The sequence below is a fragment of the Mastigoproctus giganteus genome, chromosome 14 (genome assembly GCF_048544385.1).
Source record: "Mastigoproctus giganteus isolate SK-2022 chromosome 14, ASM4854438v1, whole genome shotgun sequence".
Lineage (NCBI taxonomy): Eukaryota > Metazoa > Arthropoda > Arachnida > Uropygi > Thelyphonidae > Mastigoproctus > Mastigoproctus giganteus.
Window position 1 is genome coordinate 85,540,698 of NC_143588.1, and position 18,207 is coordinate 85,558,904.

General features: G+C 36.8%; 1 protein-coding gene across 1 annotated transcript in view; it reads left to right on the plus strand.

The window, feature by feature from the left end:
• The first annotated feature begins 272 nt into the window (after positions 1–272).
• Positions 273–18,207, plus strand: part of mRpS14 (mitochondrial ribosomal protein S14) — a 56,840-nt gene continuing 38,905 nt past the window's right edge. The window contains exon 1 of the mRNA XM_090388722.1: positions 273–420. Within this exon, the coding sequence (XP_090244848.1) occupies positions 310–420 (111 nt within the window). The 5' untranslated portion in view covers positions 273–309. The remainder of the gene's footprint in view (positions 421–18,207) is intronic.

Sequence of the window (18,207 nt, forward strand, 5' to 3'; positions counted from 1 at the left end):
TGTAAGCGAAATTACTTAATAAAGTGCGAATATAAATATGTCTAAAATGCCCTCTAGTGCTGAAAGCATATTAGTTACACAATTAAATGTCATTGAAAAAGATTTTTTTAAATACGTTTACATATTTTTAATACAAAATTGTACGCATGATGATTTTTTTCAAATAAAATGTTTTTTAAAAAATGTCGAGTCACTAATTTCTGTTCGAAATATAGAATATTTTATGCTTTCAAACAACTGCTGTTTTCTCATTTTCCAAATTGCTAGTTCAAAGCTGTTTCAATTATTCTGTGAAATTCAATAGCAGTCATGGCAGCTTTGAGAAACGTTTGTTCTCACATATATCGATATTTTTGCAGATGTCCTGCAGCTTCACCAAATATTTACAATACAGGATGTATTTCCTTCCCGCACTTGCAGGTAATTCATTCTGTAATATCTTACAGTGATGGAAATAATGTAATATACGCATTTTTAAAATGCGTATATCACATGCGTATTAATGAGTGATGTTCAATAGCTTAATTTATATAAGGAAGACTAATTTTAAGTTATAAAATTAAAATAATTATGGCTTCTGAAAAAAATTTTCGATAAGCTTACCGAAAAAAATTTTTGGTAAGGAAAGCTTATCAAAAATTTCGATGTAATAATGTATTCGTTATTATGGATTTTTTAATATCTTATTATCATTCTTCTTAAGAATTTGTATTCATATATTTGCATTATTTATTTATATTTTCCCTAAGGTGTTCAGTTATTGACAGTATTTTAGACTTCAATACTATTTTTTTTTTTTTTTTACGCAAGGTATGCAAAACGCGCCTTGCTGTGTTATCCCACGTTAAGCAATCGGTGTCGAAAAATGACTAGCAACTGAGATTTTTCACGTGGATGTCAAGCAGGCACATGTTGCATCAGTTGTACGAAAGTATTACGCCACAATTCATAATAGAAATTAAAATTAAGTATTTTATTCATACATCTGTGTTATTTGTTTATATTGTCCATAATGCATAAGTTGTTCAATTATCGACAAAACGTTCACGCTGGCAACACTGCTTTCAGTTGCTATAAACTAGAGAATATGTGCTCATTATAGAGTATGTGTCTGCCCTAATGTTAAGATCAAAAATAATTTTCAAACGATATATATGTATATACATACACACACACACAGGAGAAAGGGGTAATTCAAGAAAAAAATGCTGGGTAAAATATAATAATAAAAAACAGAACCTATGAACCCAAGAATAACTTGGTGGGTTTTGATGGTATTTTTGCACTGAGCTTCTTGAAAGTTTGCTAGTCTTATCAATGGAAAGTGAATAAGTCAAAATTAACAAGGTTAAATAAACAAAAAGAGGAAGAAATTAATTCTAAAAAAAAAAAATACCCACAGTTTTTACAATAACACTTTTCTGCAGTTTCAGATAATAAAATGTTAGTAAAATAATGATAATCGCTTGTTAAATAAATTATTATTAACCTTCACTCTTTCACACCTGCTGTTCTAGCTCAGACTGTCATGACATCTATTTAATACCTTTGTTTTCTTTCAATTATTAAAAAAAATTTTTTTTAGCTTTTTTACTTAATTGAAAATGGTGATCTATTATGATTTGCCAAACCCAATTAGTAGTAGCAGCAAATGATGCAAGAAAGCAAGCTTATATATAGCATCAACAAAAAAAACCCTGCACACTTCACCCATCCACACCCTCAAAGAATTTATCTAGTTTATTCAAACCATCTACTTCCACAACAACAGATAGAAGCCTGTTCCAACAATCAACCACCCACTTGCTGAAGGCAAACTTCCACACATCTATCCTGCAAATATTCTTCCTCAACTTGAATTTATGCTCCATCATGTGTGCAGTCTCAGCAAGAGGAAGAATGCCATTAAATTGCCCTGCAAGTTTGTTGTCACCAGACATTACAATTTGTAGAGCTTAAGCCCTTTCTAGGTAAGAGCACTCTTGTTTTCTTCACCAGTCTGGTTGCCTTTCTCTGCAGCTGTTCCAGCAGATCTACATCCTTCCTAAAGTGAGGCCTCCAGACCTGTATATAACACCAAGTTATGGCTAACCATGGCCTTATACAAAGGGTTAGCCACTTCCTTAACCTAACTAGCAAAGTTTTTGTATATCATTGACAAAACTGCATGATCTGTCCTGGCCTTGTGTCTTCACTGCTCAGCGAACTTCATATCTTACTGCACCCACGTCTTTTACATTTTCCACTACCCTGAGTTTGGTACCACACAGTTGATAAATTACTCTGGGATTAAAAAAAAGTAAAGTGCTGTCATTATCAACCCACTGCAGGATGGAAGCCTCCTCAACAATTCATGCTGAGGGAAATGGACCATAATCTGCCACGCTGGTCCAGTGCGAGTTGGCAGATCGACCGTATTCAGCAGTCAGGGGCTTGAACCCCAGTCTACTCAAAGAGCGTGTATCACTGCACTCCTGCTCCTGACCACTTGGCTACAGATTACTACTACCCATATGCAGTACCTTGCATTTGTTAATGTTAAACTTCAACCCATCGAATCAATTTCCTAGATCTTATTGCAGTAGCATATCTTGATTACTTTCATTAACCACCCTGCCTTGTATCATCTGCAACTTAGACATTAAGCCTGATATACTTTCATTAATAAATATAGAAAACAACAGTGTACCTAACACTGAACTGTGGAGGGTTCCACTAATGACACTAGTCCATGAAGAGAGTGTCCATTAAATAACCACTCAACCATTTCTTTATCCATAGCAGTAACTTGCTCTTAATGCCACACTGCTCCATTTTATACAGCAGTCTTTTATGTTCGTCAGTATCAAAAGCTTTCCTGAAATCCAAATATGATATCAAAATTGTTTGCTTCCAGTTCCTTTGTTACTACATCATATCATCTAATTAGATTGGTCAGATGAGATTGACCCTTAACAAATCCATGCTGTGACTGCAGTACAATTTCATTTCTGTCTAGCTAATTGAAGCATCAAGAAGATTTTTAATAGTAAAATAATTTTGAAATTATTCACAATGATTTAGGAAAAAAAAAAAAAAAAAGTCTGAATTTAGATAATTAGTATTTAAATCAGAATAGCTTTGCAGTAATTTAATTTAAAAAAGTTTTATTCATATTTTTAATAATTATATATATAACAATATATATTGAAATCTCTGGGAAAATCTTGATTATGAATTAAGAATCTTAATAGCACTTTCTTGGGGACTCATCTGTAAATAAAGCAACCCTTTTTATGGGCTGTTTTTCACATTTTGCCAATATCCTTTTTTTTTTTGGGTGGCATTGATTTTTTTTTTTTTTTTTTTGCTTATCAAAGTACTTCTAGCATTACTGTACAGTGATTTTTATGTAAGCTGAAAACATGCACACTTAATGTACTACTCCTTTTCTTTTTTGGTACCTGCACCTTCATTTTTACATGCTCTTGAAAAGAATGAAAAATTTTTTAAAAGATTTCATTAAATTAAACTACACATGAGTATTATAAACATAATAATAATAATGCTATTATCATTAATGAAATATATTATTGAAAAAGTGCCATATTGAATGCATAATAAAGATATGGATTACTGTACCAGAAAGGGTGAAGAATGTTGAATTTAAAAAAATCTGAGGGGGAATGTAAATTCACCAGTAACTGACTGCACGCTGAGTTTGTTAAAACATTTCTATCTTCGGAGCTTTAACAAACATGAAATAAGCTAATGTTACTCGCACCAAATGATTTCCATGAAGTAAACCAACTGTACTATAAATTTTCTGTAGATTATCACATAACGGGCGCCTCCGTAGAAAGGTGGGAAGGAGCAGTAGTGCGTAACACACGCTTCTTGATTAGACCGGGGTTCGAGCCCGTCACCACCAAATACGGAGGATGTGCAAAGGTCAGGGAATGACCGGAGCAATATGGCCTTAATTGCTAATGCTCTTAAAAACCAAATAACAGCAACAACAACTTATCACATAACAAAAAATACTTACAGTGCTTTTTATTATCCCTTTTCCAGAACCAGAAATTATAAGGAAGGAGAGTTTATCTGGATTTAGGACCTTTTAAAAAGCAATATAATTTGGGAAACATTTTGAATGGGAGTGCTGGAGACATTCAAAAAATGCATAGAACTTCAGAGCTTGGCAATCAGGCACCTCAGAGGCAACCTTATTGACGTTTATAAGGTTTTGAAAGAGTTTAGTAAAATCAATGAAGGCAGAATTTTCACTGTTATAGAGAATTCTAGAACTCAGGGGCATAAATTCAAGTTACAGGGAAAGAGGCTTAGTCTAGATTGCCTTTTAGTCAGCGAGTCATTGATTGCTGGAACAGATTGCATTCACAGGTAGTTGAGGCTGACAGGTTAAATAAATTCAGAGTTCAACTGGATAGTTAATTATGTGAAGAGGGAAGCAAATAATTATTATTTTCTTATCTATTCGTTTTTTTTTGTTTTTTTTTTGCCAGTGCAGCAAAAGCCTGTGGCTTCCTTGCACTATATGGCTATGACTATTGCTGTTATCTAAGTAATACTGAAGTACTGCTTGGCATTGAAAATGAAAATTTTGACATCATGTTGTGTGTGATTTTGGATGCCATTTAAGAAAATCAGAAATTATAGTGGTCCACTACTGATCCTTCTGGGGGGGGGGGGATCTACTTCTTGTGTTAGCCCATTCACAATCATATGCTTCCTGCTCTGCAGCCACTCTGTGATCCAGTTAAGGATCTTTGTAATCCCATCACATTACTTTCATGCAGGACTGAGGTAAATGCTTTTCTATAATTCAAATAAACTACGTAAAAATTATTTCTTACAACCTGCTCATGAGTGACTCTCAAAATAGATAACATAACATAGTTCTTCAAAATTTCATTTCTATATAAATGATCTTTCTAACTGAATGACCCAGTGGTAGGAACTGAAAACTCAATCTCATAATCATGAAATGTCCTTTCAGTTTTTACTCCCAGTGTATCTGTAAATGACAATGTTGGGCTACCAGTTCATGCTTCACATAGTGCACAATTTTAAGCTATGGATAAATTTGTTATTTTATTATGTTGAAGCAGAAAAGATTTGTAAACATTAACACAGGTCAGTCAATTTTTAGGAAAAGTTGGAAGAATTTTTAAAGATAGTATGATAGCACAACAGTTTACCTTTGCTTCCATAAAAGCTTCTTATTTAGTACTGCACAGATTGATTTCATATGAATTGTAAAAGATGACATTTTTATCGTGTTTGTGATGTGTTTTAATGAGGAACTTAAGTGGTTAAACCTGATCAAATGGATGTTGCCCTGAGGTACTGGAAGGATGGTGAGAACAGAGTAAGCACTCACCATACTTCAATTTTTTTTAAGTCACACAAGAACTTAAGACTTGTTTGACAAATTCCTAGAAGCATTGTCCTTGTTTTCAGTGCAAAAAAAAAAAAAAAAAAAGTTCGAGTTTCACTGGATGGCAAGGATTCACCTGCTCGTTAAGCAGATTATGCAAGTATCAATGTTAGACATGAATTTCCTCTCAAGTTTTGTGAAACTTGATGGCTCCAAAACCATATAATCCCAGTTTCCAGCAATAGTCTTCATAATTGACTATTTGCCCCTGGAATATTCCAACTTTTTTGATTGTACTTCTTGGAAGGTGATTCAAATGAACTGCAAATCACATACTCGATACTATCTTTCCAGGTCAATATTCTCCACATGCATCATGAGCTCTCTCCCCAAATGGTCAGTGATGACATATTCACTCTACAGCCAGTTGGCTTTCTGAATGCAGTGGTCATAATGCTCATAGCAGAAAAAAGGTTTTCCTTCACAACAAGTTGCCAAAGTATTGCACTATTTCAGAGTTAGTGCAATAGGCACATTAACCTTTTGGCAATGTCATTACATCACATTGCCAAAATGTTATGCCATTGTCTTATCTTTTAAATAAATGGCAGTTAATCTTTTGAAGATATCATTAAAGTGGTGCAATTTCAGGACAACCTCCGAAAGAAAAGTTTGTTCTGCTGTGAACATTACAACCATTCATTAATAGTAGTAGTGGCATGTGATGTAAGAAAGCAAGTGTATGAGCTTATGCAGCATCAGCCAAAAAAAAACAAAAAATCACACCATTCCCTCCAAATGCCTGTCCAGTTCCTCCTTAAATTTATCCAACCTATCAACTTCCACAACGACAGATGGAAGTTTGTTCCAGGAATTAACCATCCGCTGGCTAAAGGCAAATTTCCACACATCTATTCTACATCTGTCTTTTCTTAATTTGAATTTATGCCCTCTTAGGTTTGTAATCTGAACAAGTGGAAGGATCCCATCAGAATTCAGGGTGCTCAACCCATTCAAGGCCTTATACACCTCAATCAGATCACCGCGCAGGTGCCTAGTCTCCATCCACTGCAATTTGCAGAACTTAAGCCTCTCTTGGTAAGAGGATCCCTTCATTCCCCTCACCAATCTTTTTGCCCTTCTCTGTACATGCTCAAGTAAATCTACATCCTTCCTAAAATGAAGCCTCCAGACCTGTATGCAGTACTCAAGGCGTGGCCTCACCATTGCCTTATACAAAGGGATAATCACCTCCTTTTCCCTGCTAGCAAAATTCCTATATATCATTGACAAAACCCCATGACCTCCCCTGGCAGCCTGTCTGCATTGCTCAGAAAAACTTCATATCTGCCTGCACAATTACTCCCAGGTCTTTTTCATTTTCTACCACCTTAAGTGTAGTATCACACAGTTGATACGTTTCTCTGGGGTTATTTCTACCCATATGCTGTACTTTGCATTTGTCAAGGTTAAACTTCAGTTGCCACTTCTTAGCCCATCTGCCCAAATTATCTAGATCCTGTTGCAGTAGCAACAGGATCTAGATAATTTACTGCCATTACTGTCATTAACAACCCTGCCAACCTTTGTATCATCTGCAAACTTCGACATTAAGCCTGATATACCTTCATCAATATCATTGATAAATATACAAAACAACAGTGGACCCAACACCGAACCCTGTGGGACTCCACTAATAACATTAGTCCACGAAGAGCAGCACCCATTGATTACCACGCTCTGTCTTCTCCCACTTAACCCTTCTTTTATCCATTGTAGCAACTTACCCTTAATACCATTCTGCTCCAATTTGTACAATAGTCTTCCATGCACAACAGTGTCAAAAGCTTTCCTGAAATCCAAACATATGATATCAAAATTATTTTTTGCATCCAGTTCCTTTGTAACCACATCATAGTATCCTATCAAATTTGTCAGACAAAACTTTCCCTTAACAAACCCATGCTGCAGTTTTGTCTAGATGATCCTGCAATGCATCTTTACCCAGTGACTCCATTATTTTACCCGGAACAGAAGTTAAACTAACTGGCCTGTAATTACTCATGTCACCCTTCGATCCCCCTTTGTGAATTGGGGATACATTTGCACATCTCCAGTCCGTGGGAACCTCCCTTGAGTCCAAGGATGCTCTCATAATTATGGCTAAGGGTTTGCTTAGTTGCTTTGCTGCCCTCCTTTAATATAACTGGATAGATCCCATCCACCCCAGGTGCTTTTCTTATGTTTCACTTCCACAATTTCTCCTCCTCTTTGCTCTCAGTTATTACAAAATCATTAAGTATCCTGGTACAATTTGATAACCTTCTGCCATTTTCAAACCTTAATATTTCCTCATGTGTGAATGTAGATGCAAATTACTCATTAAGTTTGTTTGCTATCTGAGCAGGATCATCAACAGTCGAACCATCGATGTCAAGGGGACCAATCAGATTCATCCCCTTCCTTTTAGAGTTTATATAAGTAAAGAAATCCTTGCTGTTTTTCTTAGCATCTTTTGCCAAAGTTTTCTCGTAATCTGCCTTCGTCTGCCTAACCTCCTTTGTGACCTGATTACAGACTAGCTTATATCTGCCATAGGCTTCTGAGTCACTTGATAATTTATATGCATCCCATGCATTTTTTTTCTCTGTTACGAGTCTCATTAGTTCATAAAGCAGTTTAAATCCTTCTGACTGCTAGAAGGAAAAAAAAGAAAGTGCGGTGGGGACAGGATAGTCCTCTTGACTTCCTATGGTTTAATAATTATTTTTAGTTTTGTTAATATAATTAATCAATTAATTTTGTACAGACTATAACTACAATCCATTCAGCTACTGATAAGTTTTAGCTAGTGTAGCCCATTTCTTCTTGTTTAAATTCAGGAACAAAATGGCCTCAATTTAAAAAAATACAGAATAGTATATTTTTATTTTTCTAAGTTGAAGCCATTTTGTCCTCAAATTTAAACAAGAAGAAATTACAGCACTCTCCAAAACTTATCAGTAGCCACAAGAGTTGTTGATTGTTGATATAATCTGTGATTTGAAGAAGTATTTTAATCAGCCCAAGCACTTATAGTCATCAGAATGTGTAAATGATATAAGGAAAAGTCTTTGCGATCCTCTTATGCTGTATAAATTTCATATTTCTATGACAGTTGCCTCTTTATCGATCCATTTTCAAAACACATCAGACTCCAAAACCTATCTGTACCTTTCTTCATGACTCATTGGAAGCTCTTTTAAGATATTAAATGAGCAGATTGGTCCAGAAAGAGCTTATAAACGAAAAAATAGAGTAGCTTTTGGTCAGTTCAAATTTACAACCCAGTATCTGTATTCAGATACCAGGTTTTCAGAGTTAATATTGGATTAGATGCCAGAATAGCTTTAGAAGTTAGTGGTATGCTGCAAAATGACAAATTGGCCTCTGATGAATTTTTGCAACACAGAAACTGATTGTGTGCTAACCTCTGAAATATAATTTTGTTAGAGCTTCCGCCTGCTTGGTAAGACAGCAGATTATTCAAGCTCCAACGTGGTGCAGCTGGCACATGGAAACATTATCCCACGAACTTGAGGAGAAAAAATAATTAAGGCTCCTTTCACAGTAAAATAGTAAAATCTGTTTACCAGTTCAAGGCACTCTTGAATAATATAAAAAATGATAAAAGAACTGAGAGAAAATTTTGAAAACTTTTCAATTAATGAATGGTCAATTGGATTCCTTTTTTTTTTTTCCCCCAAGTTCTTAAAAACAAGACTAATTTCGGTGAAACTGGTTTTAACTTTTTCCTACAGTTATGTCTAGACACATTTAGGCTTTAGCTGCCTGTGTTGTTAAGCTCCAATAACAACAACAGTAATGCATATATTGAAAGTGGATTCTGATAGAAAACTTCAAAGAATAATCTTGGGCAGCTTTATGTCATATTTATCATGCTTTTATTATAATTGCAAGTGTGTGTGTGGGGGGGTGCATATCAGCCATTGATGCCACAAAAGATGGAGCCAAGTGTTAAAGGGGAATACATAGCATGCATGAGGAAAGTAAGGAGAAGAAAAGAAACAAGGTTATTGACAAGAATGCTGAAAAAAAACATAAAGGAAGCAAGAAGACAGCGAAATTTGGCTCATATACAAGCACGGTAAGAAAAGATGAAAGGTGAAGCCAAAGCAATCAGTGCAAAAGAAATAGGAAGAATTTAATTAACTTTTAATTTTTGTAATTTTGATTAATGGAAAAATCTGGAAAGGTTGATGAATTAATGTACACTCAAAGAAGGATTGAGCACAGTTCAGGAACTTGGAGATATTTGGAAACACACTAGCAGAAGGCAGATATTTCATTTTAAATAGTAGAGGTTATAATACAGACACTTGGAGGGTTGGGTTGTAATAACTGTTGAAAAAAAGCCGTGAATTAGGGTTGAACTTGAAAGTGTCTGCAATTCTGCCCAGACACGATAGGAGGGAGTATATGATGAGAGCCTTGTCGATCAATTCGGCCCTGGAGGGATTGTGCAAGGCTCAAGGGGTAGAATTTTTTTCAGCCTGGACTGTACTTGTTAACAGGAGAGATTGCTTCTACAGGGATGGGATACACTTAAATAGAAAGGGTGCAAGAATTTTTGCTGATGCTGTCGAGGCAGTGTTAGGTGGGTCGGAAAACTGCTAGTTGGGGGGGATACAAGGACTAATAGATTAACAGTAGCCACTGGCAGAGGTGGAAGTGATTCTTGCACTGCTTCTATTCAAATGAGCAAAAGTCTGAAAAACAAGATGCAGGGTATTTCAGAGACTGCTGGTAGTCATTGCGTTACAAGTAAACACATGGGTTGTGTTAGGGTAGCTAAGAATAGAAACAGGTGCATGTATACCTGCGTGTACACCAATGCTAGGAGTTTGGTAAATAAAGTTGATGAATTTGAGGTATTGCTCAAAACATCAAAGGCAGATATTGTCTTATATCTGTGTGGTGTCACACAGATATAAGTAATGCGGAACTGGAATTTGGGGAATACAATGTATATAGAAAGGATAGACAGGACAGGAGGGGTTATGCTATTAATTAAGAAACACATAAAGTCAAAGGAAGTGAAGCCAGTTGACATCGATGGACAGGGCAGTGTCGAGTCAGTTTGGTGTGACATAAGCATAGGGAAATCAAAATTGAGAGTAGGAGTGTGCTATAGGCCTAATGACTCTGATGAGTATAATAATATATTGTACAGGGAAATACAGTGGGCCAGTAAATCAGAGAGTCTTATAATGGGGGATTTTAATTTCCCAGATATTGACTGGAATTTGTGGGTTGGTCACTCGCACACTAGCAAGGCTTTTGTGGATTTATTGGATGATTGTTTTCTACATCAGCATGTTCGTGAGGCAACAAGAGGGAGCAATACTCTTGATCTGATTATCAGTAGTGATTCTTCATGCATTAAGAACCTGCAGATAAATGAACCACTAGGTGGCAGTGATCACAGTGTGTTGAAGTGGGATTTACTCAAGGAGGTAACTACCATCAGAGGTAAAGGGAAGGGTTTTTGTTTTCGTAAAGGCGACTATGATGGTCTGAGACAGTATTTATATTCTATACAGTGGGACCAACTGATGATGTTACCAACAGCAAACTCAAAATGGGAAGCATTCAAGGAACTAATCTTGGTGGCTACCAGGCTTTACATACCAACTAAGAAATATTGTTCAAGGTTTAGGCCTAAATGGTTGTCAGATGGACTAATGAGACATGTGGCAGAGAAGAAAAATGCATGGGATACATACAAATTAATGGGTGACATGGAAGCCTATGATAGATATAAGTTGGTCTGTAACCAAGTCACAAAGGAGATTAGGCAGGCAAAGGCAGACTACGAAAAATCCTTGGCAAAGGATGCAAAGAAAAACAGAAAGGAGTTCTTTACATGCTTGAACTCGAGAAGGAAAGGGATGAATCAGATTGGTCCACTGGATATTGATGGTTCAACAGTTGAGGATCCTGCTCAGGTGGCTAACAATCTAAACGAGTATTTTGTATCTACATTCACGCATGAGGAGTTATTCAGGAAGGAGAATGATGTAGGTAAAGTAAACATTGGCAGTGAGCTGGATGATTTTGTAATAACTGAGAGGAAAGTGGAGGAGAGATTGTTGAGGATAAACATAAAAAAGGCACCTGGGGTGGATGTGATCTATCCAGTTATATTAAAGGAGGCAGCAAAGGAAGTATGCAAACCCCTAGCCATAATTATGAGAACTTCTTTGGACTCAGGGGAGGTACCCATAGACTGGAGATGTGCAAATGTAACCCCAGTTCACAAAGGAGGATCAAAGGCTGACACAAGTAATTATAGACCTGTTAGTTTAACTTCTGTTCCAGGTAAATTAATGGAGGCACTGGTTAAAGAAGCACTGCAGGATCATCTAGACAAGAATTCAGTTATAGCTCAGACGCAGCATGGTTTTGTTAAGGGCAGGTCTTGCCTGACCAATTTGATTGGATACTATGATGTAGTCACAAAAGAACTGGATGCAGGGAATAACTTTGATATTATATATTTGGATCTTAGAAAGGCTTTTGATACTGTTGCACATGGAAGACTGTGCACAAATTGGAGCAGTGTGGCATTGGAGGCAAATTGCTGCTATGGATAAGGGGATGGTTGAGTTGCAGAAGACAGAGAGTGGTAATCAATGGACACTGCTCGACGTGGGCTAATGTTATTAGTGGAGTTCCTCAAGGTTCAGTGTTGGGTCCATTGTTGTTTTCGGTGTTTATGAATGATATTGATGATGGGATATCAAGTTTAATGTCTAAGTTTGCAGATTTTTTTTTTTTTTTTTTTTTTTTTGATTTGGTAGTTGTTGGCGCATCAGCTTCTGTGGCCATATTGCACCTCCCAAGGTTTTTTGCAGTACTTTGATCCAAGCCCGAGGCGGGAATCGAACCCGCGACCTTTTGGGTTGCCGGGCAGGTACTTTACCCACTCGGCTAGCCCGGTCGGCCAGTTTGCAGATGATACAAAGGTTGGCAGGGTCGTTAAGGACACTACTGACGCTATGCTGCTGCAACAGGATCTGGAAAGGTTGAACAGATGGGCTGAGTGGTGGCAAATGAAGTTTAACATTGACAAATGTAAAGTACTACATATGGGTAACAGTAACCCCAGAGCAATGTATCAACTCTGCGGTACTACACTGACAGTGGTGGAGAATGAAAAGGACCTGGGGGTAATTGTGCAGGCAGATATGAAGTTCTCTGAGCAGTGCAGACGAGCTGCAAGAGTAGCTCATGGTGTCTTGTCAATGATATACAGGAATTTTTCTAGCAGGGATAAGGAGGTGATTATTCCCTTGTATAAGGCAATGGTTAGGCCACATCTTGAGTACTGTATACAGGTCTGGAGGCCTCATTTCAAGAAGGATGTAGAGCTGCTGGAACGGGTACAGAGAAGGGCAACAAGATTAGTAAATGGAACAAAGGGTTGCTCTTACGAAGAAAGGCTTAAGTTTTGCAAATTACAGAGTCTGGAGACTAGGCACCGGCGAGGTGATCTGATAGAGGTGTATAAGGCTTTGAATGATTTGAGCATGCTCAATGCCAATGGGATTCTTCATCTTTCTCAGAATAATCACCTCAGAGGGCATAAATTCAAATTGAGGAAGGACGGATGTCGGATAGATGTGCGGAAATTTGCCTTTGGCCAGCGGGTGGTTGGTTGGTGGAACCGACTTCCATCACTTGTTGTTGAAGTTGATAGCCTAAACAAATTTAAAGCTCAACTGGACAGGTATTTCGAACGAACGGAGGGGTGAAATGGGAGAGGGTTTTTTTTTTTTTGGCTGATGCTGAATAAGCTTGCTTTCTTGCATCATATGCCTCTACTAATGCTAATGCTAATGCTAACTGTTCCTAGACGGCTGAGTGGTATAGTAGTCATTCATTGGCAAAAACATTTTGATTTGAAAATGGTAGTTAGTGATTGTTGCAGTGGAATATCTAATATTTGCTGTTTCATTTAAATTCCAATGATTATTTTTTTATATTTTTATTCATTTAATAAAGAGCTCTGTCCTGAAAAACAGCATAACTAAATTTTTTTTTTTGGTATTAATAGTGGCAAATAATGCAAGGAAGCAAGCTTATACAGTGTTAGTCAAACAAAACGAAAAAAAAAAAAAACTACCCAACTCATCTGTCCACTCTTCTAATAATTTGTCTAATTCTTCTTTAAATTTATTACAACTACCCACTTCCATAACACAAGATGATAGTATCCTCCAACAGTCAATTACTCTCTGGCTAAAAGCAAATTTTTGCACATCTATCCTGCAGACATTTTTCTTCAATTTAAGTTTCTCTCCTTATCTGTGTCATCCAAGAAAGATTAAGAATACTATCAGCAGTTTACCCAATCCATTTAAAGCCTTACACACTTCAGTCAGGTGTCTAGTTTCTAAGTGCTGCAATTTGCAGAACCAGTCTTTAATGGTAAGAGTAGCTCTTCATTTCCTTGACTAATCTGGTTGCTTTTCTCTGCATCCATTCCAACAGATCGATATCCTTAAAATGAGGCTTCTGTACCTCTATGTAGTGCTCATGATGCAGCATAACCATTGCCTTGTACAATAGGATAATTGCGTGTTTGTCCCTGCTGGCAAATCTATGTCATTGATAGAACCCTGAACTGCCCTAGCAGCTTGTCTGCATTACTCAAAGAACTTCATGTTGAACTTATTCCTAGGTCTCTTTTGCTCTCCATCAACTAATTAATCTACAATTACTGCTGACCATATTCAGTACCTTGCATTTATAAATTTTAAATTCATCATTACAAATTCATTAGCAACTCTATCAAGGTTGCCACCTGCTTCAACCTTGACCCTGATATCTGGATTCACTACATGATATACAAAAAAAGTATTTTAGACTCACTCATATCAAACTTTTAATTTTCACGTACTTATTATTATTATTAAATTTTTACAGGGCTTATTATATTTGTATTTTATATTATTCCTTTGTTAACGAGATACATTATTCCTTTGTATACATTACTTTCAAATTATTCCTTTGTTGTAAAAAAGACAAAAAAAAAATTAGGGTAGGAGTGTGTTACAGGTCCAACGACTGATGAGTACAATGAACTGTACAGAGAAATAGACTGGGCCAATAAATCCCAATGTCTTATAATGGGAAATTTTAACTTTCCAGATATCACTGGAACTTGTGGTTGGTCACTCACACACTAGCAAGACTTTTGTGAGTTTATTAGATGACTGTTTTCCACAGCAGCACATTAGAGACAACAAGAGGGGAAAATACTCTTGATCTGATAAAAATCACTAGGTCGCAGTGATCACAGTGTATTACTGTGGGATATATTTAAAGATGTAACTACCATCAAGGGTAAAGGGAAGGATTTTTGCTTTCATGAAAGTGACTTCAGTGGTCTCAGACAGTTTTTAAATTTTATATAATGGGATCAACTTATGATGTTACCATCAGCAAATTCTAAATGGAAAGCATTCAAGGAACTAATCGTAGATGCTACTGGGTTTTCATACCAACTAAGAAATACTGTTTAAAGTTTAGGCCTAAATAAATGTCAGATGAACTAATGAGACTTGTGGCAGAGAAGAAAAGTGCATGGGATGCATATAAATTATCAGTTGACACAGAAGGTAGATATAAACTAGCCTGTAATAAAATCACAAAGGAGGTTAGGCAAGTGGAGGCAGATTACGAGACATCTTTAGCAAAGGATGCAAAAACAGCAAAGACTTCTTTACTTATATGTAAGCACTAAAAGGAAGGGGATGATTAAAATTGGTCCATTTTTACTTTGCTTTCATCATATAAATGCAAACAGTTGACAAAAACACTGCCATTCATGAGGTGTCTGCCAGATGCCACTTCAATGTTTGTGTTTCAGTTCCAGTGATAAGTGACCTTGAAAATTTGAAGAAATATGATTTATTTAATGCTCTGAATGGATTGAGCAAGCTCAGTGTTGATGAGATTCTTCCTCTTGCCAGACTATGCATGAAAGGGCATAAATTCAAATCGAGGAAGGACAGTTGCAGAATAGACGTGTGGAAGTTTGCCTTTAGTCAGCAAGTGGTTAATTGCTGTAACAAATTTCCATTTGCTGTTGTGGAATTGGATAGTTTGAATAAATTAAAGAAAGAACTAGAAAACTATTGGAGGAAATGGATAGGTGAAATGGGGAGTGTTTTTTTTTTTTTTTTTTGGTTGATGATACTGTATAAACCTGCTTTCTAAGAAGATTTCTAAGAGATACAAGCTAAAGGTTATAATGATTTATGCACCAACATCGAGCCATGATGATGAAAAGGTTGAAGAAATGGATCACCTTCATGTAATATCACAGCTAATGGAGAAAGCAAATGAATAAAAAACACCATTATGCCTGGCATTTGTGTATTATGAAAAGGCATTTGACTCCATACAGCATGAGACAATGTTTTGGGCACTGGAAAGACAAGGCATAGATACCCCATATATTATGATTTTGAAGAAAATATATGAGAACGATACCTCCTTTATTAGACTAGACAAAGACAGTAGGAAATTTAAAATCGAGAAAGGAGTTCAGCAAGGAGACATAATATCTCTGAAGTTGTTTACTGCTGCTCTTGAGGAAGCTTTCAGTAGATTAGACTGGTCGCAGAAAGGAGTCAATGCGAATGGAGAGTACCTAAACCATTTACAATTTACAGATGACATTGTGGTCATAAGCCATGATCCCAAAGGATTAGAGGAAAATCTTAATCAGTTATGCACAGTTAGTAAGGATTTTGGACTAAAGATGAATATGGCTAAAACAAAAGTAATGATGAACAAGTATGCCACAGAAAGGGGCATAATGATTGAAGGAGCAGTAATTGAAAAGGTGGAATCATATATTTATCTGGGACAAGTTATTAGCAGTAATAATGATAAATGGCTGGAAGTCAAGTGAAGAATAAATTTTGGATGGATATCATTCAGGAAATATAGTCACATACTGAAGAGCAATATCCCAGTTTGTCTGAAACGTAAAATAATGAACCAATGTATACTCCTCACCATGACTTATGGAAGTGAAACTTGGGCACTCACCAATGGAAGAGAAGCTGAGAACTACACAGCGAAGAATAGAATGAATTATATAGGGAATCAGACCGTTAGATAATAAGAGAAACACATGGATTAGGCAGCAAACTCAAGAAAAGGACATTTTTATGAAAACTAAAGAACTAAAATGGTCTTGGGCAGGACACAGCTCGAAGACATGATGACAGATGGACTAAGAAAACAGAATGGTACCGAAGAGGAGCTAGAAGAAAAACACCCCCAGGTCAGCTTTATCCTCGGGTGCAGTGGCAATAGAACCATCTGGTTTTAATAGAGGTGGAAACAGAGATGGGCAAAAGTTGCGGCCCATATCATTGACAAGACCCCATGAGCTGCTCTGGTAGCCTGTCTGCACTGCTGAGAAAACTTCATATCTGACTGCACACCCCCAGGTCTTTTTCATTCTCCACTACCCTGAGTGTATGTTAATCTGGGGTTACTGCTACCCATATGCAGTACTTTGCATTTATCAATGTTAAACTTCAGTTTCCACTTCTCAGCCCATCTATTATTCTTACTTGTGGGGTTGATTCCCCCAATACTTCTGAAATTCATCAGCTCAATCCAAAAGAGAAAGATCAGGTTGATTAATAGTTCCTCTCCTACAAACTTGCTCCACTTTTTGTCACAGAGGTGTTCAGTTAATTCTGTATGCTAAGCATACAGATATTTCCACGAGCACTGTTCTTTTGAATTGGTAACTGTAATCCTTAGAGCTTAATAATATTTGGCTTGCCACTGGGGTTCTATAATATTTGATTTAGATAATAAAAATTATAGTCATGTTTTTAAAATAAATTATAATTCAGTTATTTCTGCATCTTTTCTTTAATTCTGCTAGTGTCTATGGCCACGAGAAACATTCATTATATCTTAGTTATGACAGTGTTTGGAAATGCCCATTTCCAAGTGTGATCTTCCCATTCCTGGTAATGCCCATTTCCAAGTGTGATCTTCCCATTCCTGGTAAAAACTGTAATGACACCGATGATAATTGTACATACAAAGGGACTGGATAAATGCAATAATTGTCTCCTGTGGCTTGTTACATACATTAGACATTCTTTCAGGTATGAAATGGCTGGGGCTTGCTATCTGGAGTCTAAAACACTGCTAGAACTGATATTCAGGTCCACTTTTGAGTTAAGCGAACAAAAATTCACTGAATTGATTGTTTTGTGATATCCAAATCTGCTTGCACCCTTGCAGTGATGAAACTATTAGTAACTCTGGGTTTACTCTCATTTGCAAGTCCTGAAACAGTGTACTTAGTGTGCTGGAGGTGACCATCTAGGTGTGAAGCAATGTAAGCAAGGATTGAGGAGCAGCATCCATATCATGTAGAGGAATGCCACCTTTCTCTATCACCAGGCATTACTAGATGGTAGGTGACTTATCATCTGGTGCAAACCACCATTTTTCTTATTGGAGGCTTAAATTGGTAAAACTAATCCATATTTAGTCTCCAGTGCAAAGCTTCAGCAACCCCCACCTCTTCCACCATGCAGTATGAGTGATGTCTTTAAGTTACGATGCTCCTCATTGCAAGATCCAAAACTCCTTACATTTTGAGGGTACAGCTCTAAAATAATTTTTGCAGGCCAGCAACTAGATAGTCCCACTGACAGAACCTATTGGTAACTGGCACCTCCGTAGCCAGGTGGGAAGGAGCAGCAGCGCGTAGC